General features: G+C 48.9%; 1 protein-coding gene across 4 annotated transcripts in view; it reads right to left on the bottom strand.

The window, feature by feature from the left end:
- The window catches only part of FERMT2 (FERM domain containing kindlin 2), a 51,321-nt gene extending 29,666 nt beyond the window's left edge, over positions 1-21,655 (bottom strand). For all 4 annotated transcript variants that reach the window (XM_036384161.2, XM_036384158.2, XM_036384159.2 and 1 more), the window contains exons 1-2: positions 21,365-21,655; positions 2,434-2,667 (exon numbers count right to left, since the gene is read on the bottom strand). In XM_036384161.2, the coding sequence (XP_036240054.1) occupies positions 2,434-2,667; positions 21,365-21,521 (391 nt within the window). In that variant the 5' untranslated portion in view covers positions 21,522-21,655. The remainder of the gene's footprint in view (positions 1-2,433; positions 2,668-21,364) is intronic.
- Positions 21,656-27,504: the final 5,849 nt, after the last annotated feature.

The raw sequence follows: 27,504 nt of genomic DNA, 5'->3' as shown, positions 1-27,504 counted from the left end.
TAGTGAGGATTTTATAAATGCACAGAGTCCTGAGAACATCAGGAATTACTTCAATTATTCACTGGTGATGCTTTGTGCTGGAGTTACTGAGGTGTGTAACTAAATGATCCAGGGGCAATGACAGCAAACAGGTACAGCCAAAATCTGAGCAACTCCCAGGCACAGCTCTGTCTTAACCTCCCTGGAGCTCAGAAATCAAGGGATTTCAGAGACAAGGACTGTGCTGGGATCACTTTCCCTTCCACCTTGAAATATCTGCTCAGTTCTCCTTGGAGAGACAATCAGCTTGATTAAGATGGAATATGAGAGTTCTGTGCAGGGATGTTGAGGAGGGCAGGGAAAGGTAATGAAATAAAATGGGGCAGGAAAACACTAATGGGGAGGGGAAAAGGAAAATCATAGAATCACAAAATCACAGAATCACAAAATCACAGAATAGCTTGGTTCCAACCCCCTGCCATGGGCAGGGACACCTTCCACCATCCCAGGCTGCTCCAAGCCCTGCCCAGCCTGGCCTTGGACACTTCCAGGGATGGGACAGCCACAGCTTCTCTGGGCCACCCTCAGAGCCAAGATTTTAATCCTAATATGTAATATATATATATATATATATATATATATATATATTCATAATATACGGGTTTTTTCATTAATGTATAATATATATATATATTAAGTATATAAATGTTAAAACACATTAGATATGACATCTATAAATAGTGGTATTTCAACATCTATAGGGGCATTTTAACACTCATATAAAATGTATTTGTGCATCATTTGTATTTATAACTCTGTGGTTCTGGGAAGAGCATCCCAGCCCCTCCAACTCCAGCCCTTCTGCTCCCCCACATCCCAACCCCTCTTCCCTGAAGCTGATGCCAAGCTCGTGTATCATCTTCCCAGTAGCTCTGCTGAACATCTGGCTCCCAGTAAACACAACTGGGAGGGCTAAACAACTCAATCACTGCAGCTTGTGTCTGTCCTCAAACAGCTCAGGCTGCTGAGAGGCACTCAAAGGAAAGTGAAATTTCCAGTAAAAGCCCTGCTTTCCCCAAAATCAGGAACTTCATTTCAGTACTTCAGATGCTGCAGAAGGGAAGTCAGCACCGCCCTTGATGGATGTGTCCCTGCTGCCTGCTCACAGCTCCAACCTCTGCTATCCCAGAGGCTTTTCCCTGCTCCCAAAACCTTTACATATCAGGATTATTCTGCTGGTTTGGTCATAAATACACCAAAAGCTCTGCAGTTGGAAGAAAAGGCTGCTTCAGAGCCAGATAAGGTTCTGACAGCATCAGTGACAGATCTCCTGTCTCGTGATGAGCCATATCAGAATTTCCTGACATGAGTCACTGCTGGAGAGATTCATCAGTGTCCAAGCCTGGGACCTCCCTGTCTAGCACGACATCCCAAATGCCCAAATGTGGGACATGGGGGTGGGGGAAGCAAAATCCACTCAGACACAATGCTGGCTAAGCCTTTTCTATTTTAAGGAGAAATTGCCCAATATTTATATTTAAAAAAAAACCCAACAAAACAGGAAAGCAACAGCAAAGCTCCGTAACCAGCTAAAAATACCAACCAAACCACGGATGTGCTGGACACTGCACATAGGGATGAGCTCCTCCTGCCTCTCCAAACAACTGGGTCAGCCAAGAGTAACCTCAGCTGCCTTCTGAGAGCAGGAATAGATTTGCTCCAGCTGAGGATGGGCTGCAGGCTCCTTTGGGAGGGGAGAATTCCAGTATGGAGTGCTTCCTGGAGTTGCCATCTCCTCACTGGGTTTTTTTTGGTGGGCAGGAAGAAACACTGGGTTTTGGGATGAGGAATGTGTGAAGATGGGTAAAAAATTACACCTGGTGGGGAATGATCCCTCCTTTCTCATGGGCTTCTCCTCCACCAGGAAATGAGGGTGAAGAGGAGACAGCAAGACTCGGTTCCTTCCCTCCACCAGACACTTTTACAGTGGAGCATCACCACTTAATCTCTAATGTGATTTTCCACTAGAAGACAACCCACAGGGCTGGCAGATTTCCCATTTCAAGGTTTGCTTTTCATCCAGCACATAAATTTGCAGGGGGAAAAAAAAAAAATCACAACCAGTCTGAATATCAAGGAGGGCTGGTACCACCTCACCTGTGACAAACCCGAGGACAGCTCTGCTGTGGAAGAGAATTCAGCACAAAAAAATGCATTTTTCAATCACTTTTTGGCTCAATTGATCCTGTTATTGAAGTATTTACACACAAAACAGTAGATCTGGAAGGGAAAAAGAGAGGACACCTGGGCTGTTTGATGTCCAAATGACTCCTGAGTGCTCAAACCCAGAAAACACCAAGGATTTATCAAATTTACTGGACAAGCACCAGAGGAAAGGCAGGAGCCAAACCAACCAGGAAACTCCCCAGGGGGAGGAGGTTTTTCAACACTTACTGAAGGTTTTGCAGATGTCAGAAACAGCCTTGAAGACCCTGTCAGAGAAGTTGACTTTGACCTTGACATACTTCATGTTGGGCAGCTGCAGGCGCAGCAGTTTGTGCTGAGGGGTGAACTGGAGCTTGGCATCCGCCTGGATCCCGTATTTATCCAATGTCCAGTGAGTTTTAAGGAGCCAAGTTTTCTTCTTTTCCCACCACAGAGCGTGATCAGACCAGTCCTTCTTGACATCTGCAACAAAGAAGCCATTTTTCCCCCAGTTAAAAGCGGCACCAGAACGAGGACAAAAGAAGTTTTTCAAGTTTTTTCTTTTCTCCTTTCCTGCGAAGGAACTATGGATCCAAAAAACTCCAACAACCCTTTCTGGATACAAGGAACTGCTTGTATTCAACAGTGGTTTGATGGGATATAAAAGGAGGGAGGAATCCAAAGGATAAAATAAAGATGAGACTCGGCGTGTCCGTGGATCACCACCCTGGCAGTGATCCCACCTGGAACACGAAGCCAAGGGGTCATGAGTGACCCAACACTTCTCCCAGCAGGGATTTTGCACAGTTCTTGGGGTTAACTATCAATTCTTGGGTTTTTCCCCACCATCCAGGATACCTGTGCTATCCAAAGGTGAGCCCAAGCACCTTGGCACACATGGAAAACAGAACCAGGAGGAGTTTTGCAAGGAGAATTCAACAGGACCTTCAGTTTCTACAAAAAAAACCCTGGAAATTCCCTACTGAAACGAAAAGTTGCCTCACAAATGACCAAGAAAACTCAACAGCCACATCTCCTTCCAGCTGGGATGTAACCATGGAGTCCTTGGAGGTCACCTTTAGGTTGGGAAGCATTTGGGGAATCAAAGTATGGTGATAACTCCAAAAGACAAACCCTGTGCAGTATTTTCCCTAACACCTGGAATATTTTTCACTAACATCTGGCCCTGCCACTCCTGCAGAGCATTTTCCACTCTGACAACCAATAGCAGTGCCATGTCCTTCCAGCACACAGGGAAAAGAGAATGGAATGATATGCAACATAATAATGTATTTAGTAATAGAATAAATCAGTTTTCAGCTCCAGATCCCCCTGTGATCCTGGATTTCCATCATGAAACACCAGTTTAACCCCAATTAAAACCACCAGCTGACATTTATTCCAACAGCTCCTGTCTCCATCCTTCAGCACCACAGGGCACCAGCCAGAAAGGCAGGAGCAATTCCAGAGGATTGGAGAATTTCCAGGATTAGGTAAAATCCCAGCAGACACAGTGCCAAAGGGACTGAAGGAACACAATCCAGCACCAACACCGTGCTGGGATTCCTGGTGTCCTGTACAGGAGTTGCACTGGATGATCCCTGTGGTTTCTCCCAGCTCAGGATATTCCATGGTCCTGTGAGAGTGAAGATTGTCCCCATGAGCCACATCTGAATTAAGCTGAGATGAGAACAAGGTGACAAAGGAACTTTTGTCTGTCCCTATCTCAAACCAGGATCTGGAGCTTGGGGTTACTGAGAAAACCCAGCAGGAGCTGGATTTTCCCTTTGAACTCCTGGCTTGATGGCACAATCAGCTCTGCAGAAAGTGGAAACATTCAGCTGGACTTTTCAACAGCTTTGTACAATCAAATTAAACAAAACCAAATATAGAAAAGCATGCAAACTTGCACAAGCCTTGTCTACCAGGAAAAAAATCCAAGAAATCATTACAATGGACTCTGGTAATGAAGTCCAACTTCTGCCCTACTGAAAGCTGAACGAGTTGGCACCAAAAATCAGGGGGAGGAAAAAACCAAAGGCATTTGGAATCAGTAACATTTATGCCTAACAGAAGGGGATTTAGGTTTACACTGCTGATTAACCATTCAGGCCAAGGCACAAAAACAACACTCTGGGCCTGAGAGTAATTAACACTTTCAATTAACAGTGAGATGTTGGTTCTAGCAGGAAGGGGAAGGTCTGTGCCTGTCCCACGGGGTAGTTCTATATAAAAGAGGCTGGCAAATGTTTAGCAGCTGCTTTGTGGAGCTGAGTTTTACACACTGACAAGAGCCTTGGGTGCTTTGCAAGGGATCCAGGATTGCTTGGAGCAATCCCTGCAGGCCAGGGAATGCCAGCAGCCTGGTTAAATCTGATCAAAGGTTTACAAACCTTCACCACAGTCCCAGTTCATGAGTTACTGATTTGTTGGGGTTACAGCTTCACAGCAAGGCTGAATATTTCAGCTCAGACTCTTCCCATCTACTACCATCAGTCACTGGCCACTTCATCTTTATCTACCAATCATATTCATCAACTTATTTATATTTATCAACTATTATCAATTTATCATTCATTTATCAGAGCTCAGGTAAGTCTCCAAGTACTGCAAATTCACCTTAGAGATCCCAGACCTGGAATTTAGAAGTTAACTACAGGTTGCAGATCTCAGAGGTGTTTGAGGATCCAGCAGCTCCTCTGAGCTGCTGAATGTGATGGACACAGAGCTGCTGCAGGGAGTCCAGAGCAGGGTCACAGGATGAGCAGGGGGATGGAGCAGCTCTGTGTGAGAGCTGGGATTGCTCAGCCTGGAGAAAAGCAGCTGGGAGTTGATCTAACTGTGGCCTTCCAGTGCCTGAAGAAGCCACAAGAAAAACAGAGAGGGACTATTTACAGAGATGGAGGGACAGGACACAGGGAATGGCTCCCCACTGCCAGAGGGCAGGGTTGGATGAGATTTTGGGAAGGAATTCTTCCTGGGAAGGCAGTGAGGCCCCTGGCACAGGGTGCCCAGAGCAGCTGTGGCTGCCCCTGGATCCCTGGAAGTGTCCAAGGCCAGGCTGGACAGGGCTTGGAGCAGCCTGGGATGGTGGAAGGTGTCCCTGCACATGAAGGTGGAACTGGATGGGCTCTGAGCTCTCTTCCAAGCCAACCCCTTCCAGGATTCCATTCATGAGCTGCACACATGTAAGGGTGACAAGAAATCACTGCCACCTTCCAGCCAGGGAGCCCCCAGGTGAAAGCAGCAGGGATGTGGCAGCTGGAGCTGCCAGCATCAGCTGGAGCCGGGGCTGAGCTCCAGGAGCCCAACCCCAGCAGCAACACCCTCGGGAAAGGGAAGCACAGCGCTTCCTTCCCGGCCTCCAAAATAAACCCCCACCTTCCCCTGCAGCCTGAACCCAAACCTCTGGAGCCTGGGAGGGCTGGCAAACCCAGCTGTGATTTTTATTTTTTTTTTTTTCCCCTCAGGCAGAACCTGGTGTTTCATTTGCCTCCCAGAACTGTGCCAAGAGGCAGGAACGTGCACGAGGGACGTTCAGGATGTTTTGTACAGCAAAACCCATGGGGCTGTTCCCCTTGGAAAGGCTTTCAGACAGTCCTGGGAATGTGAGAGGCATCTTAAATCACACAAATGGCTGCAGAGACCTCTGTGAGGACAGAACAGCCAGAGAAGGAGTGAAGGGCTGCTCTATGAAGTGTTTTAAACCTGAAACATCCTCAGCTTTCAATCCACGCAGTCACATCCTGCCAGCTTGTCCAGCATGAATTACAATTGCAGATTTCAATTCCCACAGCCACCACTAAATTCCCTGAAATCTAGAATCCAAGCAGCAATAAGTCTGAATTGAGATGCACACAGGGTGTAGCAGCAACAAGTCTGAATTGAGATGCACACAGGGTTTGCTTTAATTCTGGGCTGGCTGTCTCACACAGACCTACAAACACAATCTGAATTCCAGCAGCAAGGCTGAATCTGGGTGAAGGGCAAAGAAAATCCAGGCAGCCCTTCCTGGCAGCCAATTTATCCCATGTGGGAAATGGTTTTGTAGAAAATTTTTAAAGTAGAAGACTCACATAATATATATCTGCATGTAAACTTTGAGATAAGAAATGTTGATTTAGAAATGTTATGGAATAGGATAGACACTGTTGAGAAATGCAACTGGAAATAAGTTTTAAAGGGTGGTTTTGTAAATAAGATTAGGTATTTTGGAGAAATAGAATTATGAAAGGTGTATTGTAGCAGGACTTATGAGGGGTAATTTTAGATTATTGGCTTTAAGGCATTTACAGCATGGTGTGACAAAAGCTGATAGGCCAAGAAACAGAGTGCATTGTAATTAGGAAACAGTTGTCTTCTGATTGTGATGGTGTGAATTATAACATCTGTATTGCCCCACCCTTCACATGAGACTGAAAATGGAACAAAAGTTTTAAAACACCTCTCAGTTACCCCATCCCTGGGTCAGAGAAGGGCATAATCCAACAATCCCATTTATCCCAGGACTTGGCTGCTCCCAAACACTCTCCCCCTGCCAATCCCTGGTTTTTTAGGGTCCCTTTCCTGCTGCAGCAGCTACTGAAGCTCCTTCCTGCAGAAGCTCTGCTGTCACTTGGCAGCTCCTCCAGGCCAGCTTAGGACTCACAGGCAGGAGGATACAAGTCTCCAGCACTGTGTAAACACTGTATTTTCCTTGTTATTTTGGGATATCCCCTGTTGCAGATGGGCTCTCCTTCCATGCACTGCTCAGGAAAACAGAGCCCTGATATGACTGAATAAATCTCTTTTTTTTTTTTCCCCTTTCCAGTGCATGGTTAAATCCCACTGGATGGGTATTTGAAGGCTTTCCTGGGAATCACCAGATTCCCTTTCACACCCACTCCCAGGATTAAATCCATAGGGCAGCCAAGACCCTGCAAATGCCTCCATCACCTTAACATTGGGGGTTAATAATAAAAAATTTAAAAGCTCCTGCAGAAGCTTGAGGAGGAATTCTGCAAGCCTGCCTGGGCTGGATCATGGTGGATTTTTGGTGGATTTTTGGAAAGAGAGGATTTACAGCTGATGCTGTTTTTCCTGGAATTCTCTCCACCTTCAGAGAGGCAGCAGAAGCAGCTGCAGCAGAGTTTGCAGCTCATTCCTTAATTAAAAATGATCATTCCTTAATTAAAAATGAAGGCTTTTAGAGCAATGGATTCAAGTCTTCAGTACTCCCACAGGAACAGTCCAAGAGGACCATCCCCCCCTGGAGCAAAAGACGCCAGAGCCAAAGCCCAAAACACTGGGGGGGTTTTCCACAGGAGCAGAATGAGCTCCACAGCTTTCCCTGGCTCTTTCCCAGGGGTGGGTTTAATCAAGATTATCCCTGCTCTGCTCTAGGCACACTTGGGAAGCTGAGGTGGCAAAAAATGCCTTTCCATTATCTCAAATTTATCTATATAAAAGTAATTTAATAATCAAATAGATATGTTTAAACACATATTTTATATATTTTATACATACATATATAATATATATAAATATAAGATATATATTATGCATATAAACATACACATAAACATTTACCCCATATATATATGCATATATAAAATAGAGAAAAAACTGAATTATATACATATATAATTATAGATGAACACACAAAATAAAAATATATACATATAGATCGATATATTTTATAAATATATTAATATTTTATAATAAATAATTAGCAAATATACTAATATATATTTATTATATATGTTAATTATAAATAATATAATATATAATAATATATATATATTTTAAAAATAAATATATATATATATATCTAAGATACAGTACAGGGACTGAAACCAACTCACAAGCCAAGCATTTCCTCTTGCAAAAAGTCATTTTTGTATTTGATAATCTACACAAAACCAACCCCAAATTTATTTTCCACCTTTTCACTGAGTTTGGTGCAGATGGGCTGAAACTCCTCAAGGGTTTTTATAAGAAAATTAAAATAAAGTGGTCTTTTTTTTTTAAATATGATTTTTGTATTTTAAAATTAATATGCACTTCACACTGAATTGAAAAAACACAGTTCTGGACAAAAAGCACGGAGTGCAGGCAGCTGATTAAAGCCCTTTTAAACACAAATTCCTGCTGATAACACCTTAATCCAGCCCTCACAGCTCCAAGGGGCTCTCCAAACCCTGGGCTGGGTGTTGGCTGCATCCACACCCCTCTTGGGAAGCTGGAGGAGGAGAAAAGTCCCTGCAAGGAAAAGAGACTTCCAGCAATAAACAGCTGGGAATGCCCTGGGTGAGCTCAGGGATGGGGGAGACCCTCTCCTGCTCCCTGGGGATGCAATCCATACCCACTGAAATCCACAGCCATGGAAAACAAGGTTAAAGTATTTAAAAACTTGGGAAGGAGAGAAATTTAAGGCTGAAAGTGAAAAAAAAAAAAGAGAAAAAAAAAAATCCACCACTACCAACCATCAAAATTCATTGCACAGAACCTCATGTGGGTTTTTCTTTTCTGTGTGTCCAGGAGAGGGGAAGGCACAGCCTGAGAGCACTAAAAAATCAGGAAAGAGGGTAAATATTCCTAAAACATCCAGAAATACTAAAAGAAAGAGGCTAATTTGGAGCAGGACAGCAGTGATGGGGAAGGGCAAGGATAAAGAAGAGGAAAGGGGGATGAAGGGGAAAAAAGGAAAGGAAATTTCAGGAAAGGAAAGGAAATTTCACGAAAGGAAAGGGGAAAAGGAAAGGGGAAAAGGAAAGGGGAAAAGGGGAAAAGGAAAGGGGAAAAGGAAAGGGGAAAAGGAAATCCTGAGTTGGCAGGGATAAAAAAGGATCATCAAGCCCAACTCCTTGCCCTGGACACCCCAATAGCCAAGAGAGTTACTGAAGGTCCCAAAGATGCTGAAGATTTTTCTTAAAAATATATTTATTTATTTTTATTAATATTTAATCATATTGGTTACTTATTTATTAATATTTACTCATAAGTGGTAACTTATTTTATATATATAAAGTGTAAAACTCATATATCTGTGTAGCTGACCCCACTGCTCCCTCCCTCCAATGTCTTCACTGCTCCCTGACTCACTGACCTCTGGAAACCCAGATTCCTTTAAACATGCCAGAGCCACTCCTTCCAGGATAATTATGGAGCAAAAAAAAAAAAAAATTTAAAAACAGAGCTATTTTCATTTATCACGAGTCCAGCAGAACTGCTGATGTGTTTGCTGGGTGACACAGTCACTGTCCTGGGGCAAAAGCTGTAATTTTAGGAAAACAGGAGTCTTTCTGGAGTAGAGTCCCCTCCACCCCCCAACAGGGGTTTAATTGCAGAGCAAAGTTCAACATGGAACAAAAATCCCTCCAGCCTCTGGTCACAACACTTGAAAAATTATACTTTGAAATGGGGAGATAAACAGCCCATAAAATTATCATCAGACTGATGCAATAAAGCTGCAGCCAGGACAAGCTGATGCTCCCAGAGCTATTGGGACTTGAGAGGGGTTTTAATCACATTTCCCATTTGTATCTGACACGGGCAATGGAAAACAGCCTGCAGAGCAGCCACCACCTGTGGAAGGGATTTTATCCATGGATAACACAGAATGGTACCTGAAATCCTCCTGGATCTGCCAGCACAGGCAACTCTCACCATTGTTCCCATGGAATCCCAGAATGGCTTGGGTGGGAAGGGACAATGAAGCTCATCCAGCCCCACATGGGCAGGCAGGGACACCTTCCACCATCCCAGGCTGCTCCAAGCCCTGTCCAGCCTGGCCTTGGGCACTGCCAGGGATCCAGGGGCAGCCACAGACACTGGGCACCCTGTGCCAGGGCCACACAGAAAATAATTCCTTCCCAATCTCCCCCCCATCCCTGCCCTCTGGCACTGGCAGCCATTCCCTGGCTCCTGTCCCTCCATCCCTTGTCCCCAGTCCCTCTCCAGCTCTCCTGGAGCCCCTCCAGGCCCTGCCAGGGGCTCTGAGCTCTCCCTGGAGCCTTCTCCTCTCCAGGTGAGCACCCCCAGCTCTCCCAGCCTGGCTCCAGCCCTTGGAGCAGCTCCTCTGGATTTGCTCCAGCAGCTCCATGTCCTTCCTAGAAGGATCCCAGATCTGGATGCAGCAAAGTCCAAAGCAGAAGGAACAAGACACCTGCAGCCTCCTCCTGCCTTGTGTTTGCAACAGGAATGAGCTGGAACTAAAAATCTCCTCCCTCCAAAATCATTCCCCCTTGTCCTATCACTGTCTGCAAAAATGTCATCCTACTTCATTTTCAGGAAAAACAAATGTTCAGGAGATGATCCACACCCACCCAAAGAGGTGCCCAAAAAAGGGTGGACCTGTGCTGGAATTTCAGTCTTAGAAGAATATTTCTTGCATGTAAAAATAGTTTGACTTAATAAAGTTTAAAAATGGACAAATGGAACCTTGTTCCCAATTCTGTGATTCCATGAGCACGACCCAGTTGAGGAGACCTCTCTCTTATCCCAGTGTCCCAGGGCACACGCTCATGGCAAAGCCCTGATGTCAAAGCCCCTGGGTAGTGGCACAAAGTGATTTAAGAGCAAGGAAAAAAGGAGGAGGGAGGGGGAAAAATAAAAAAAAGCCCAATGGGCATTTTCAGGAAAACAAATGTTCAGGAAAAGATCCACACCCACTCATGGAGGTGCCCAAAAAATGGTGGAGCCGTGCTGGAATTTCAGTCTGAGAAGAATATTTCTTGCATGAAAAAATAATTTAACTTAATAAAGTAGAAAACATGGACAAAAGGAGCCTTGTTCCCAATTTTGTGATTCCATGAGCACGACCCAGTTGAGGAGATTCTCTCTTATCCCAGTGTGCCAGGACACAGGCTCGTGGCAAAGCCCTGATGTCAAAGCCCCTGGGTAGTGGCACAGAGTGACTCAAGAGCAAGGAAAAAAGGAGGAGGGAGGGCAAAAAAAAGAGCCCAGTGGAGGAGACTGAGCCCATTGGGATGCAATGCTGCATGTGGATGTTCCATGTGTCTGTCCTTGCTCAGGGAAGTGACAGAGTGTCTGCTGCTAATGAGGGAAGGGCTGCTGGAAAGAGAAGTGGGATTCTTTTGTTGGCTTTTACTGGGATTCTAAGTGAGCTCTGCAATGGAAAGTCCGTGTCCTGATGAGGCAGGGGTGGTAACTGGAGTCCTGGAGAGCTGATACATCAACCCCAAGTGTCCCAAAATGCTGCTCCTGGCAGTGCAGGGCTCGAGATGCTCAGCCCATGGGATGCAGGGAGAAGAGCAAATCCTAACAAGCCTGAAAGCCACTCTGCTTCTGAAGTAAATTCGAGGAAGGAAGCTCTTTCCAGTGTTAATAGGATTGCTCAATTAGCTTATTTGAAAGTTTATTAACTTGGATTGCATCTTGTTCCACTCCCCTGCCATGGGCAGGGACACCTCCCATTATCCCTGGGTGCTCCAAGGCCCATCCAGCCTGGCCTTGAACACTTCCATGGATGTGGCATCACGTTTTCCTGCAAAATTTCCCCTGTAATTTTTAGCTTTTTGGATATTTGGTAGCTTTATGTTCTATTTAAATGCTTGCACAGCCATAGCCAATCCTGTCTAAACCCATGAGCAGGTAGAGAAATTTTTCCAGTGATGCTGAACCCAGCTGGAATATTGGGGAATTCTCCAGAGGTCACCTCAGCTCCCCAACACCCCCAGCACTGATGGGCTCAGGAAGGCCTTTGCCAGTGCTGTGCAGAATTCCTTTAAATCCTTGCACCAGCAACCCAGAGAAATGTGAATTACTCATTTGGCACAGAAGAAAGGAAAGCAAAGGTGGATTAGTGTTTTTTAAATTGGATTTGTTTTGAAACAGGATCTTCACAACCTGATTTGCCAACTGCTCCCCCCCACTGATCAAGCAGGAGGCTTTCACTGGCTGCTCCTGCCTCCATGGAATCATGAGGAATGGCAGAAAATTTGATTAAGGAATGTGGTTTCCATGATTCATCCAGCACAAAATAGGAAGCATTGGGAGGAAAGAAAATGAAAGGAAAGGGGAAAGGTAAAAGGGGAAAGAAAGGGGAAAGAAAGGGGAAAGGGGAAAGAAAGGGGAAAGAAAGGGGAAAGAAAGGGGAAAGAAAGGGGAAAGAAAGGGGAAAGAAAGGGGAAAGTAAGGGGAAAGTAAGGGGAAAGAAAGGGGAAAGAAAGGGGAAAGAAAGGGGAAATGGGAGGGGAAAGGGGAAAGTTGAAAGGGGAAAGGGGAAAGGGGAAAAGGAAAGGGGAAAGGGGAAAGGGGAAAGGGGAAAGGGGAAAGGGGAAAGGGGAAAGGGGAAAGGGGAAAGGGGAAAGGGGAAAGGGGAAAGGGGAAAGGGGAAAGGGGAAAGGGGAAAGGGGAAAGGAAAGGCACTTCTCCAGGGACCATGCTCCCTTCCCTCTCCAAAAAGGACAAGTGTCCCAGGGTGACAGCAGCCTGCAGTCCTGACTCATCCCCAAGGAATGTGCAAGCCAGAGGAGCTGGTGCTGCCAAAAAGACACCACAGCCAGCAAGGGAGGCAGAGGATGTGTACTGGGAGGGATGAAGCATCAGGCAGGGAAAGGAGAATGATGGACAACCTGAATTCCCAACCTTGAATTCCCAACCTGTCACCAGGCAATTCCCCAAGTGCCTTAGTGATGGTCAATCCCTGGTTGAAGCTCAGATCCCTGCAAAGTGACCTCAGGAGCCCTGAGGATGGCTCAGGCAGCCTCACCCCACCCCATAACTGGACGTGCTGGTCCTACAGATCCATGTGGGATCATGGTTGGGAGAGCAGGACACTGGCACAGGGTGTCCAGAGAAGCTGTGGCTGCCCCTGGATCCCTGCAAGTGTCCAAGGCCAGGCTGGACAAGGTTTGGAGCAACCTGGGACAGGGGAAAGTGTCCATGCCCATGGTAGGGGTGGAATGACATGGTCCCTTCCAACCCAAACCATTCTGTAATTCCATGGTTTCTTTTTGGTTCTGCCTCTTCACCAAAGCTCATTAATGAGCACAAAACACTTTTAAAGGACTTTTAACACCCCCAGCCTTGGGCCTGGATCTGCCTCACCCATCACAGGCCCAAATCCTGGCACTGAAGCTCTGGGGCAGGACATGAGGGATTGTTAGGAGTGTGCTCTTTGTTGATGGAGTGATAAAACTATCTTTGTCTTCTTAAAAGGAAAGGAGTTCAGAAGTTTTTCTTTTTGATTAAGTGAAAAGACACTTCGTAAGACTCAGGAGACTTTACTACAAACTTAAAGATAGCTAATTAGACAGAAGCTAAAAAATTCTGGTTGAGCAATTAACTAGAAAAGGAAGTAAATAAAGAAACTAATTGCTTTTGTAAAGTGTTTTACTGAGAGTAAAAACATTTAGCATATAGCTCAGTTTTTCTATTTGTTATTTTGCCTTTTATTAAACCTTTTTGTTTCCAACACTACAACAGAAGCCAGCTTGCTAATATTTATGCCTCCAAAGACAGTTGAGCTATCTTGGGTGTATTATAAACCTCCAAAAACTTATCAGACCTTGCTCAAAGAAGTTACTATAACAAGGGATGGGGACAATTCCTGCTGCAGAAGCTCTGGAGCTGCTCTGAGGAGCATCAGCCAGGATGGGAAGCTGAGGCAGACAGGGACAGAGCTTCTTCCAGGCAATTTCATGAAATTTGACTTTCTAACTGAATTGGAGTTTCAGCAATTCACCCTTCCCAGAGAACATGTGCCTGCAGGGAGCAGGGGAAAAGAAAGAAAACAACCAGCAGCCAAGCAGGTTGAGATTTAAAATCCAGTGGCAAGATGGAATTTTTGGGTGCTGTCAGGATGTTGTGCAAGCTAAAAATCAGCTGAGGTTGTGAAGGTTTCTGCAGCTGCTGGTGGGGCTGGATTTTTATGTGCATCCTCTTTTATGTGCATCCTCTCCCAGAGCTGTTCTCAACCTGCTGGCCAAATTCAGCCACTTTTTACCAAAAAGTGGAGGTGTGCCAAGATCCCAGCAGGTCTAGAAGAGGGGGATCAGTGCTGGCACAGGGCCATGCCATGCACCCAGCTGAGGTTCACATCTGAATGGCCACAGAGCGGGAGCTGCATCCTCGCTGGAAAAGGGCTGAGTGAAAGAAAAACCAAGACAAGTTCTCCAGAAATAAAAAATAAATCAATAAAGAATATTTCCTCTGGTTTTCTGAGCACTTTCTCAGCACTTCTGAGCACTCCCAACAGTTCTACCTGGTAGAAGCTTCAGCCTGGATGAAAGCAACGTGTCAAAAGCAAACCTTGGCAAGAAAACAAAATTACAGCAACTCTGCTAAAATTCCATCCAACAGGAATTTGGGGGTCTCAGCATTTTTCCAAATTACACACCATAAACCCCAGAAAGCCACTGGAACATTCAGAACTGAATCCTGCCAGCTGAGTTGTGCTCAGTCTTGTTTCTCTGCCCCTTTGTAAGCAATCAGTAAATTCACATTTCAGAATGAGAATGAAGAAATGCAGCTTCCCCAAGACGCTTTCACACCACGAGACTTTTTCCCCCAAGCACACCCAGGGCTGGCTGCTGGGCTGAAGTCAGTGAGCTCTACAAGGGCTGTAAATCTCCTTCCTTTCCCCTCATCTGTCAGAAAAACCACCACTAAAGAACTCCTCCAGCACCCAAACCAGGAGCTGGCAGTGCTGGTGTCCCTGGTGATGTTGAAACATCTGAAGTTTGCAGAGCAAATAATCCCTCATCTTTCCCAACTCAGTAAACATTCCCCACATCCACAATTTCAGGCAGTTATCCACAATCCTTTTTTTTTTTTTCTTTTTTAAATCACATTAAAGACCAAGGGTTAAAATCCAGGTGCCTGGTTTGCTGAATCATGGAATCACAGAGTGGCTGGGGTTGGAAAAGACCTTAAAAACCATTTAATTCCACCTCAAGAGACACCTCCCAGTGGACCAGGGTGCTCCAAGTCCAACATGACCTTGAGCATTTCCAGGGATTCTATTCTGAGTACAATTTCTTGGAGTTTTTGTATGGTTTAGACAGAGCCAGCAGATGCCTGGGTGAAACACAAGCTCTGATGGAGAAGAAGATGGAAGAAAAAGGGAAAGGGAAAAAAAAAAAAAAGGATTTTAGAAAAGGGGAAGTGTGTGAATGGGATGATTTCTATGATTTTTCAGCTCCCCACACCAGCTTCCCCACGTGCCTTGTGTCAAATTGAAACCTGAGGGAGCTGGAAGAGGAAACTGCTGATTTGGGCTGGGTGGGAGCAGCAACCCCAACAATTTCCTGTCTGTGGTGTGACAAACCCAGGCTCTGGGATCTGCAGGAGCACCAACACCACCTCCCACCCCATGCTCCTTCCCCTCCCACTGGGACCTGAGAGCTCTTTCCAGCCCAATCAGACGGCTCACAGTGACAGAATTTAAAATAAATAAATAAATAAAAATAAAATCCTAATTGTTTTTGCCCCTAAAGAACCATCACCACTCTGAGTACAGATATTAATTGCTGTGACTGCAGCTCAGAGCTGCCTCTCTGTGGCTTTTACCTCCCCCCAGCCTGAATTCCTCTGCTCATTGGCAGCTCAGCTGAATATTCCACTCAGGCTCACAAAGAGCACTTTATGTGAGCCACCATCAATCTGAGCCCACGGTGGAGCTTCCTGGAGCTCAAAGCTGGATGTAAAGGAATGAGGCAGCCCCTCACTGATCAATGTGCATGGCTGGGGGGGTGTGTTCACAGCACTGGGATGCTGTCATTTAATGTCACCAAAAATGCCCTGTTTGGAGGGTGAGGAGCAGCACAGGCCACATGTGAATCTACAGTTAATTCACAGAGTGGCAGCATGGAAATTGGAATGGGAGCTGCTGGTCTCCTGGAGGATGCTGCTGAAGTGGAAGCATCCAGTGGGGTACCAATTCACCAATTCCAAGCCAGAACAGCCCAAAATCCTGCCAGGATCTGGAGCAGGAGGATTTTGATGCTCAGCAGGTGCCAGATCCCCTCTGTGCTCACCATCCCACTGCCGGCTGGGCAGGTTTTGCTGTTTAAAAGCTTGGGAAGAAATCTTCCAGGGAAATCTGGAGCAGGGTCAGTGCCTGCCCCAAACCACCCCCATTTGTGACATTATGTCTCAGCATCCAGCCCCAGAGGGGACACAAACAGATCCCTGAGGATTGAATGGCACCTGGAAGCCTCTCATGGCTGTCATGCACTTGGAAAGCAACATTGAGGAGTGACCAGCACTGATTTTGAAGGGAAAAATTCCTTCCCTTCTCATCTCAGGTGGCAATTGAGGGAACAGATGAGCAGCTGGGGATGTCCCAAGTGAGGGTGCCCAGGTGACATGGTGGGCACAAATTGGGAAACACCCCAAGCTCACCTGGCACTGAGCAGGGACGCTCAGACACCTAATTCTGGGAAGTGTGGCTACAGTCAGAGAATCCCAGAGTGGTTTGGGTTGGAATGGAACTTAAAATCCATCTCATTCCACCCCTGCCATGGGCAGGGGCTCCTTCCACTGTCCCAGGCTGTTCCAAGTCCTCTCAAACCTGGCCTGGGACACTTCCAGGGATCCAGAGGCAGCCACAGATGCTCTGGGCCACCAGAGAAGAATTCCATTCCCAGTCTCCCATCCAGCCCTGCCCTCTGGCACTGGGAGCCATTCCCTGGCTCCTGTCCCTCCATCCCTTGTCCCCAGTCCCTCTCCAGCTCTCCTGGAGCCCCTTCAGGCCCTGCCAGGGGCTCTGAGCTCTCCCTGGAGCCTTCTCCTTCCAGGTGAGCACCCCCAGCTCTCCCAGCCTGGCTCCAGCCCTTGGAGCAGCTCCATGGCCTCCTCTGGATTTGCTCCAGCAGCTCCATGTCCTTCCTATGAGGATCCCAGATCTGGAAGCAGCATTCCAGCAAAATCCAAAGCACAAGGAACAAGCCACCTACAAGACAAGCCCTGCAGCCTCCTCCTGCCTTGTGTTCACAACAGGAATGGGCTGGGACAAGGACTCTGCATTTCTCTCCCATAGCCTTAAGCTGTTTCTATGAGTTCATTCCAGTTGCAAGGCAAAAAAAATTCCCCAGACAGTCTCACGAGGGCCTGGAGTGTTTATAAGCACTGCAAAACCTCAAACACAAACCTGGGCAAATCAATGACGCTGCACTTTGCTGGTGTTTTATTCATAAACCTTTCAGGGGTCCATTAAGGAGAGGAGACTTCACAGGCAGAATAACACTAATATTTAGAATTGATCTTGCAAGGAGTGGAGCTGAAACCCTTGGAAGATAACACAGCAAAGTCTATTTAATGGTGAAGAGAGCCCCTGGGGTGAATCCCAGATGCATTTGCAGGCTGAAACCACTTTAAAAAAGAGCTTGAAGTGCTACAACCCAAACTGCATGGGACAACTCCTGTGCCAGTCCTCAGGTGACATCCCACCCTCTCCCAGGTGACACAAAGAGATAGTGAAGGAGCTGCCAAAGGGAACAATGGAGGTGGAATCAGTTGCACAAACCCTTATCCCAGCTTCAATTCACAAAAACAAACCCCAAGGCTTCAGGAGATGTCATCACTGCCTGCCATTATCAGCCTGTCTGAGGGCAGAGGCTTTGCTCTGACATTTATCCATGTCAGCTCTCCTGCCCATCCCAGGTCACTAAAATAGGGATTCCACCACCTTACACATCCTTAACCCCTTTTGGTCCAGAAGGACATCTATAATTCCAAATCTTGCTGGTTTTGTTTTGGTTTTTTTCACCCACTTATCTATTTTCCTCAGGTAAAAGCCCAAAAAGGTGCTCAGTGCTCCCAGCAAACCCTGAGAGCTGGAGCTGCCTGCCACTCATATCCCAGCGAGAAATCCACATTTCCATCACAAAACTTCTATCCACAGACTTTCTGAATCTGCCCAGTGCACATTTAGGTCATCTGTCTTAGGCTGTGCCTCTGCCAGACACCATTTGTCCCCCCTGCCCTGTTTCTGTCAGCTATTCCTTTATTCCCATGACCAGACAGAGCATCCCCCATATATCCCACAGAATTCCATACACTCCACAGAGCTCCTCCCAAGCATGTTTCAAAAAAAAAAAAAGCCGGATTTTTTTTAATTCCATGTGTTTAAAACAGCCTCAAGTTGACAACAACAATAACCTGCGTTCACTTCCTTCCTTCCTCTGCTCCCAGTGATTTTAAACCTCGCTTTATTTTTTTTTTTTTTTTTTTTTTGTTTGTAAGTCAATAGTGGCAAAATTCCTAAAAAACCCTGAGAGAGCACCAGGAGTTTCCAGTACAGACCCCAGCCCTCACAGAGCAACTAAATGCTGCTGCTCTTAAAACCTCAGCACTTTTTTGCTTATTTTTCAGGGGTGACTTTGCCAAGAACTTGGCATGGCTCAATTAATGGAGTGGGTGATGAATAGCAGGGGAGCCAACAGGTCATTGCAATTCACTCGAGGTACCAGAATCTCTATCTGCTGCTTGGGCTTTCTCCAATCCCTGCCTGCATCAGCCACAGATTTTAATTGCTTGTTCCCAAAGAGTCCAACTGCAGCTCTGTGCAGGCAGGAGCTGAGTCCATGGGATTTATGGATATCTGCAGCCCTGAATTTAAAGAGGAATAACTTTGCTGGGCTCCTGTTTCATTCCAACAGGATATTTACTGCACTCTTCCTCCTACAAGCATCAATAAATGCTGTAGGAGCATTAATAAATCAAGATTTTTTTTTTCCCTTTTCCAAGCTCTCCTTGCTGCTGGGAGGAGGGAAGGCATTTTTCCTACCAGCACCCTACAACCACAGTGTGGCTGATCTGCTGCAGATTCTCACTGATGTCCTAAACTTCAGTGGAACTCCAGGCAGGCCACAGAAATCTTCTTTCCAAAGCCTGCAGGATTTGTCCCAAAGGATGGAGCAGGCAAATCCCAGCCTAAGGCACTGACCCACCTTCCTTCCTCCCCCCACAGTGTGGGGCATCCCACAGGGAAGCACAAAACTGCAAGGAAACTTTATTTGTAGGAAATTTCCTTAAAGCTCACAGCAGAAAATCTGCTTGGCAGGAGAAGAATATGTTTTTAACACTGAAAGTTGTCGAAGTAAGGAATCAAACAGAGGAACGGCAGGGAGGAAAAGGTTAAAAATGCAGGGAAAGGGTTTTGATGTGGAAAAATTGCAAAATGAATTGATGCAGAGGCTGGATGAAGGGAGGCATTGAGGAGCAGGGGAGGATGAGGAACGAGCCCCGTCCCACCCGACCCCGCTCAACTGGCAGCAGCTCAAAGAAGAGCCATAAAAATAATGAGAGGGCTGGGAGAGCTGACACGCAGGAAGATTAAAAGGAACTAAATACGTAGAGCCTGGCTGGGCAAGGAAAGCCAAGGGGAAAGGGAAGGCAGCAGCTGGAGATCTCCATGGCTGTGACCAGCCCGGGAAGGGAGGCTCTGGGGCTGAGTCCCCCGGGGAGCTCCAGCCCCTCTCTCTCCCCACGCTGCCGCTGCATTCCTTCCCTCTCATACAATCCCTAATTTAACAAGTGGAGAGGATCCGGGCAAACATTTCGGGGGGGATGAATTACGTCAGGAGCTAATTTAGGTCCGGCCCCGTGCACATGCCTGGCTTTCCACATTTCCACACACGCTCCGGCCCTGGAACTGCTCCTGGAGCTGCTCCGGCCCTGAGGGGAGCATCGCTCCTTCACTCACGAGTGGATTTTTTATCACCTCTAGAAAGCTGGTTTGCTTTTTTTCCCCACTGAACTTCAGCAAAACTTTCTGCACCTCCAGTGTTTAGGTAAAAAAAAAAAACCCAAAAGCCAACCAGAATAAAATCAAGTTTTCAGGGGAGTTCAGGCTACCTCCAGCACGAGACCCTTTGATGCGAGCGCTCGCTTCCTTTGGAAACGCAGCATATTTATATCCATTTATATCCATCTCTTCCTTCCTGCGACTCCGAGATAACTAATAAATCAAAACCTAAGCACGGGGGAAGAGATGGGCCTTTTAAAGCCACACGAGGGCTGGCTCCGCATTGGAGCGGGACCTGCAGCTGACAGCTCCGCTACTCCCACAGCCGCAGGCACGCGCGGGACCTCGCAATTAATATTTTATTTGAGCAATTACAGCCATCAGCCCGGGCTGCACCATTGAGTAAACACAGCCGAGCAATAAGGAGCCGATAAAAAGACAAAGGAGGAGGAGGAGGAGGTTCCGGGGCTCCCCGCTTTCGGCGGGGACCGAGCCGAGCCCCGGCCGCGGCCCGGCGTTCCCACGCGTCCCGGACAATCGGGCTCTTTGTCCAGGTGTGCTCCCAAAGCCACCGCACACCGCCCTGTCCCCGAGGTCCCCCGGCCCACATCGCCCCAATGATCGCCCCATGGGCTCTTTGGGAGCGCTTTGCTCGCACAGAACTTCAGGATGGAGTTTTGGTGCAAATTGTGGGGCGCCCCCAAACAAACCCCCAGCCCCAAGCCGAAAACGGAGCTGGTTCCTAACTCTGTGTAAAATCCCGGGAGCGCAGCAGCCGGTGGATGGGGCTGAGCCCCCGGGGTGGTGAAATCGGTGAGAGGGGGAACCTGGAAAGGTAAGGGGGGCTAGGGCAGGGTGTGGGGACCTGGGGGGCTCCCTGCTGCTGGGAGCTAAGGAAGAACACTGGGAGAGGGTGCTGGAGCTAAAACACAGCACTGAGGCAGGATGCTGGGAGCCTCTCTGGAGCATAGCACTGGGATAGGGTGCTGGGAGATAAATCGCAATACCCAGCAGGGTGCTGGAGCACAGCACTAGGGCAGGAGGCTGGGAGCTAAAGCCCAGTACTGGGAAAGGGTGCTGGAGCACTGTACTGGAGCGGGGGTGCTGCGAGCTGAAGCAGGTACTTGAGCAGAGTACTGGAGGCTAAACTGGGGTACTCTGGCACTGCACTGGGCAGGAGGCGCCGAGAACTGGAGCACAACACTGGAGCTGAGTGCTGGGGGCTAAATTGGGGTATTCTGCCACTGCACTGGGCAGGGGGCTGGGAACCGGAGCACAACACTGGAGCTGGGTGCTGGGAGCTGGGCACTGCACTGGGCAGAGTGCTGGGAACTGGAGCACAACACTGGAGCAGAGTGCTGGGGCTAAACTGGGATACTGTGGCACTGCACTGGGCAGGGCGCTGGGAGTTAAAGCACAGCACTGGAGCAGGGTGCTGAGCACTGGGAGGATGCCGGGCTGCTCGGGGGCTCCCGGGGCACTCACCGAGCTTCTCGACGAGGCGCAGCATGACGCCGCCGATGTGGATCTCGCCGGTGACCCGCAGGGTGACGTCGCGGCCCAGGTCGGTGACATGGACGCTCAGCTCCCACGTCCCGTCGGCGTAGCAGCCGTCCGGCATGCGGATCCCGTCCAGCGCCATGGCCCCGGCCTCCTGCGCCGCCGGCCGCGCCCGGCACGGAGCGGGAGCGGGATCAGCGGCGGCAGAGGCAGCGGGATGGGCCCGCTTGTGCCCACTCCGCGCCCCGGGGGAGGGCTGGGGGCGCGGTGGGGCGGGATCGGGACCCCGCCGCAGCTCCTGAGGGGCCGCCCGGGAGAGGCAGCGCGGGCGGGCAAAGAGGAGGCGGAGAGAGAAGGAGGAGGGGGATATAATTAAAGGCAAAACGCGCCTGTGGCTGCCGGGCCCCTTGGCCTTTTATGGAAGCGAAGGATGGAGCAAGTGGGGGCCGCTCCAACATCCGGGAATCGCCGGGGGGGCGGCCCGGCCGGGATCGGTCCGGCCCGGCTTGGGATCGGCCCGGTTCGGCCTGGTCCAGCCCGGCTCGGTTGTACCCGGCCCGGCTTAACACAGCTCGGTTCATCCCGGCTCAGCTCTGCCTGGCTCATCCCGGTTCGGCTCATCCCGGTTCGGCCCACTTTGTTCCAGCTCGGCTTATCCCAGCTTGGCTCTGTCCACCCCGGCTCGGCCCAGTTTATCCCAGCTCGGTTTATGCCGGCTTGGCTCTGTCCACCCCGGCTCAGCCCAGTTTATCCCAGCTCGGTTTATCCCGGTTTAGCTCTGCCCAGCCCAGCCCGCCTCATCCCGGCTCAGCTCATCCCAGTTTATCTCGTTCCGACCCAGCTTTGCTCAGCCCTGCCCGCCTCAGCTCGTGGCCGCCGGTCCCAGGGCATCCAGAGGGGGAAATTCGGGAGCCAGCCCGGAGAGCATCCATTAGGAGCCTTGGCATCCCAAACCCGCGTGGGTTCCATGGCAGCCGTGCCCACTCCGCACCCTTTGGGGAGCTTTTTAGCACTGCCCCCTAATTCATAGGGAAAATCCTTCCCGTTCGGCAAAACCCTACCTTGGCATAGTAGCCTGTGCCCCCGTTGAGGCTGGGAGATGGGCTGGTTCCCTCCATCCTCATAATCTGTGTGAATATGGGAAATGGGAACTGTCTTTAAATAAAAGGGTCTGAACCGGCACAAATGGAGGAAAAAAAAATATTATCCGCTTCCTGTAGCTCCTCCACCCAGTGATACACACATCCCGCCAAGCAACCACGCTTCCTGAAAATCCAACTCGCGGAAGGGGCTGCGGTTTGAGGTCCGGCGCTCTGGATGTATCCTGCCCCGTGCCAGGTGATGGGAAGTCACATCCCAGCAAAGCTGGGCCCGCCCTGGCAGCCTCGGGGATGGCTCTGCCAGCCAGGAACACCATTCCCACATTCCTGGTGAATGGTACGGGGAGCTTTAGGGCCATGGAATCATGGCATGGTTTGGGTTGGAAGGGACCTTAAAGATCATCTGGTTCCAGCCCCCTGCCATGGGCAGGGACAACTTCCACTAGACCAGGTTGCTTTGGCACCATACAGGCAACAAAACCTCTTAACAGGATGGTAAATTTTTTCTAATTTTCACTTTGCCATTATAATGGAGATATTTATAATTTAATGGAGATATTTATAAAGGCTGTTCCTTTGCTTTAATACCTACTATACCTTTAATACCTTTAATACTAATAAAACCTTTCCTGAGGTCACTCTGGGCACACTTAGCCAGGTTTTTTCCGAGGGTTTTTGCTAATGTGGCTGATGCTGCCAGACGGGAATTGGGTGACCCTGCAGCAGGTGACCTCCCCCCTCAAACCCTCCTGGGGCCCCAATCCCTGCTCGGAGGAGCCCCCATTCCATCCCCCCAAACGTGGAAGCCGGAGCGTGATTTGGAGGGCGACTCCGGAGTGCAGGCGAGAGCCGGTCTGTAACAACAAAGCTTTCCCAGATGGTATCTCCGTGTTCCTCCAGCCTCAAACAATAGGGCAATAAATAGAAAGGGTTACTCTCGGCCCAAAGGCGTGTTGGACGAGGTTCCCAGCTGATGCAATTGGATACGGCCCCGCGGAGCTGGTAACCTTTCAGTACAGCTGGCTGCACGCTGAGGAAAGGCTGCCGGCTCCTTCTGCTCCTAAACCCTCGGGCAGAGTTTCCCTTTCCCTGAGCAAGCCCCTCTCCCTGCCTTCTCCATCCCGGGGGCTCCTTCCCTGTGAGGAGGGAGAGGCTCGTTGAGCTGCAACACTCGGGAGAGGCGAAGCAAGGTCAAAAATGCACCGGCGCAGCTCTTGCGTCAGAGCCAGCCAAGCATCCCCAGGGCTCTTCCCACTGTTTGCAACAAGTCCTCGCTCCCTAGGAGCAGCAATGCCAAATAAGGTGCCGAAATGCATGGCCACTTCCATCGGGGCTGGGATGATACCTACCAGACCTGCCCACCCCGCAGCTCCCAACCCATCTGCTCCTTCTTCCTGGAAGCCAGGATACTTTCCTTCCCAGTGAAACGGCTCCATGGGCATCCTTGGGAAAACAGAGGTGAAGCTGAGTGACAATTTCCCTGTCCTTGGTTTGTTTTGTCACTTTTTTTTATAGCCCGTGACCTCTGTTTTGGTTTCTAAAGTGTTATGGGCAGTTGTTGAAGGCAGCTGGCGTTCCTGCCTGGCTGCTCCGGGCAAGCCGGTCAGACTGGCTCTTCCCAGGGTCACCAGCCATGGAACTCTGCTGCTCGGTGCCTTTGCTGGGTGGCTGGAGCTGGGAAAGCAACAGGACTGAGCACCTGACCTGTCTTCATACACAGAGACAGAGAAATTCCCTAAATCTCTGTGTGAAAAAAGGCTCTGTTTCCTCAGATGGTCTAAGAACAGCATGCTCTGACCTGGTGGTGAAAGGCTCCTGTCACCTGGGTCTTCATATTCCTGGGTCTTGATATTCACCTGGGTCTTGATATTCACCTGGGTCTTGATATTCCCTGTCTGCAGCTTCTTTCTTGAAAAAGATGAAGTTTGAGGAAAAAGATGACGTTTGAGGAAAAAAAAAAAAAACAGCCAAAAATGCAGATGCTTGTTATTCCCTCCACTTTTTGTGTCTCCAGCACTTCCCAGCCCATATGCTCCCTTCCAAGCCGCTGCCACAGGTACCACTGTTCATGTGGGGTTTGCAAGCTCTTTACTTCACAAAATCATAGAATTGCAGAAGAGTTTGGGTTGGAAGAGACCCTAAAGACCATCTCACTCCAATCCCCCACCTCTTCATCCCCTTCCGCCTCTTTTGGACGCAGCCAAGGCTCCCTTTTCACAAATGACCATTTCTCAGCAGGGACAAGGTCACACTTCTGGCAAAGGAAACATGCTGGGTAACTCTGCTTCCTTGTTTATTCCTGGCCACATTCACTCTTCCCTGGTTTTGTCATTTCAGAAACATCCACATGACGTGGATTTCTTCTGTTTTTCTGGATGTAAAGGCAGAGCAGTGATGCTGTGGTGGTTACGTGTCCTAGAAATGTGCCACCACCTGGGTGGTGCATGGAGTTAATCCAGTATTCCCATCATGAAAGGATGAAGGATATTTGTGATGAGGATCTTGAAGAGGCACAGGAGATGGGGAGGTTTAGGTTTTTTAGGCTGTGATTGTGATTTGGTTGCTCCAAGCCCTGTCCAGCCTGGCCTTGGACACTTCCAGGGATCCAGGGGCAGCCACAGCTGCTCTGGGCACCCTGTGCCAGGGCCTCACCACCCTCCCAGCCAAGAATTCCTTCCCAATATCCCATCCATCCCTGCCTTCTGGCAGTGGGAAGCCATTCCCCCTCATCCTATCCCTCTATCCCTTGTCCATGTCCCTTTTCTAGAGACCAATGCCACATGGGATGAAGCCAGGGACCAAGATTCAACACTGTCACAACCTTCCAGCCTGGTCCTCCATGCCCAAAGGTTACAAAATCAGAGAACAGAATCCTGGAATAGTTTGGGTTGGAAAGGACCTTAAAAATAATCTCTATCCCCCCCTGCCATGGCAGGGACACCTTCCATAGACCAGGTGACTCCAAGCCCTGTCCAACCTGGCCTGGAACACTTCCAGGGCATCCACAGCTTCTCCTGGCAGCATCTGGAATAAATCCTAGGCTGTAAGAGATAGCTACACTGAGCTGAGAGGCACAGAGCTGGATTGAGGTGCCTCCTCCTTGGCAAGTCAAGCTGAGGTTTCAAGGCCCTACAGCTACAAATTCCCCTCTCATTTCCCTGCCTCTAATTCCTGAAATCAGCCACGGTGCACTGGAGCCTGCCAGGCTTGTGCTGCAGGACAAACCTCCCTGCAGGGCTCTTCTCTGTCCCCTCTTCACCTTCTTTCCAGGCATTTGGGTCAATTGAGCTCTCAAAGCCTCAGGCTGGGAGGTTTTCTCCTCTGCAGTCAGCTCTGCATAACACAGCACTGCCCTGGTTCTCTGGCTGGGCCTGTGTCAGCCACTGGTTTCCTGCTGACATTAATTCCCGTGCTGTCATTTATCTTTTAGCCTTTTTCTGTGTCCTTCTGATGTTTCCAGCTGCCAGGAGTGACCTCCCCTGAGTGTGACTCTTGCTTTGGCCCACATAGGAAGCCACGTGCCCCAAATAATTTTCTGGTTGGTTGTCCCCAGTGTCAGGAGTGTCCTTGAATTTTGTGTCCTTCTGGAAGGGCTGGTGGGTTCTAGAGCATCCTAAAACATCACTGGGAGCCAAAGGGAGTTGTTAGCTGAACACTTGAATCCATGTGATGGAGAATTTGGATAAATCCCAGGTAAATTCTCCTAAAAGCTGATTCATCTCCAGGGCTGCAAAATATCCCTGCACCTTCCAGCCTGGTGCCTGAGTGTCTCCAAGAGCCATGCCCAGGAATCCCTCCCACTGCTCATCTTCCTCTGCATCACCTGTGCCTGACTGATGGTTTTGGGACCACTCATCATCCTCAGCTTGTGACTTCTCGTGGTAAATGCTGCACAGGGATGCAGGAATTTGTCCCTCTCAGGTGCTGCTGTCCACATCCATCTTTCAGACATCTCCAGAACCCTCAGGGATGTTGGATCATCGCCTCCATCCAGCCCAAAGGCTCAAACATCTCCCACACCCCCTCTTCTCCCACAGTATGCAACATATTAAACCACTTTCTATTGTCCAGCAGATTTTTTGAGCCTTTGCCACTCCCGCTCTGGCTTTTCTCCACCTCCAGAAGGCCTCCTATTCTTCTGCCTTTACAAATACCAAGTCCAGCCTGGAAGGGTGGATTTCTCCCATGGAGCTGAGGCTCAAAGAAATTCCAAATGTCAGGCAACACTCAATCACCTTCCCTGGGGCTGGTGACTCTGGGGTGTCAGAAGTAACACCCTGAATCATTTATCATTTATCATTTAGTTAGTCAGCAAGAAGAAACACCAAAAATCCCAAATAATTATTCTTATGGATCTGACATTTCTCTGGCCAGATAGTGGGAAACATCTATTTGGGAATCATTTACTGGAGGGGAAAAAAAAAAATCCCCAAATTCCACCATCAATTACTCACAGCTGCTCTTCAGGCCCTTTTGGAGGGAAGCCACTTGATGGGAAGTGGAGCTGTGGGATCTCACCCTATGCTGGCACCCTGCAGCTCTCCCAGGTGGTGAAGGAGGGGAGGAAAACTGTCCCCAGCACGCTGTGAGATTCCAGAGGGGCAGGGAGTGCTGCAGCATCAGCCCAGCCCTGGCACATCCCGTTATCTCCCCTGCCCCAGCCCTTCCCTCCCCAACGGCTCCTCGGGAAATTGGCTCCCAGCCCATCAGTTTTCCCTCTCTCAGGGGGAGGAGAAGCTGCTCTGACAGGCTTTTCTAAGGACCTGGGGCCTGGGGTATCCCTGAGACACGCTGGACAACTCCCACTCTATGGATGTGCTCTGGAGCTTGGCAAAAATCCCCAAATTGTGGAGTGGAGAAGGAAATGCAGCCCTGGGGATGGGGCTGGCCAGTGGTGCTCAAGGGGTGTGAGGATGGGGATGGGTTTTCCTACTGTGGAACCCCCAGAAGCTCCAGCCTGGGCCACCCATCCCCTCTGGATGGCACTGGGATGCTCCACCACCAACCCACGTGGTTCCAGAGTCC

The sequence above is a fragment of the Molothrus ater genome, chromosome 6 (genome assembly GCF_012460135.2).
Source record: "Molothrus ater isolate BHLD 08-10-18 breed brown headed cowbird chromosome 6, BPBGC_Mater_1.1, whole genome shotgun sequence".
NCBI lineage: Eukaryota > Metazoa > Chordata > Aves > Passeriformes > Icteridae > Molothrus > Molothrus ater.
Note: the sequence above shows the minus strand (reverse complement) of the source record. Positions and strands in the feature narration are given on the sequence as shown.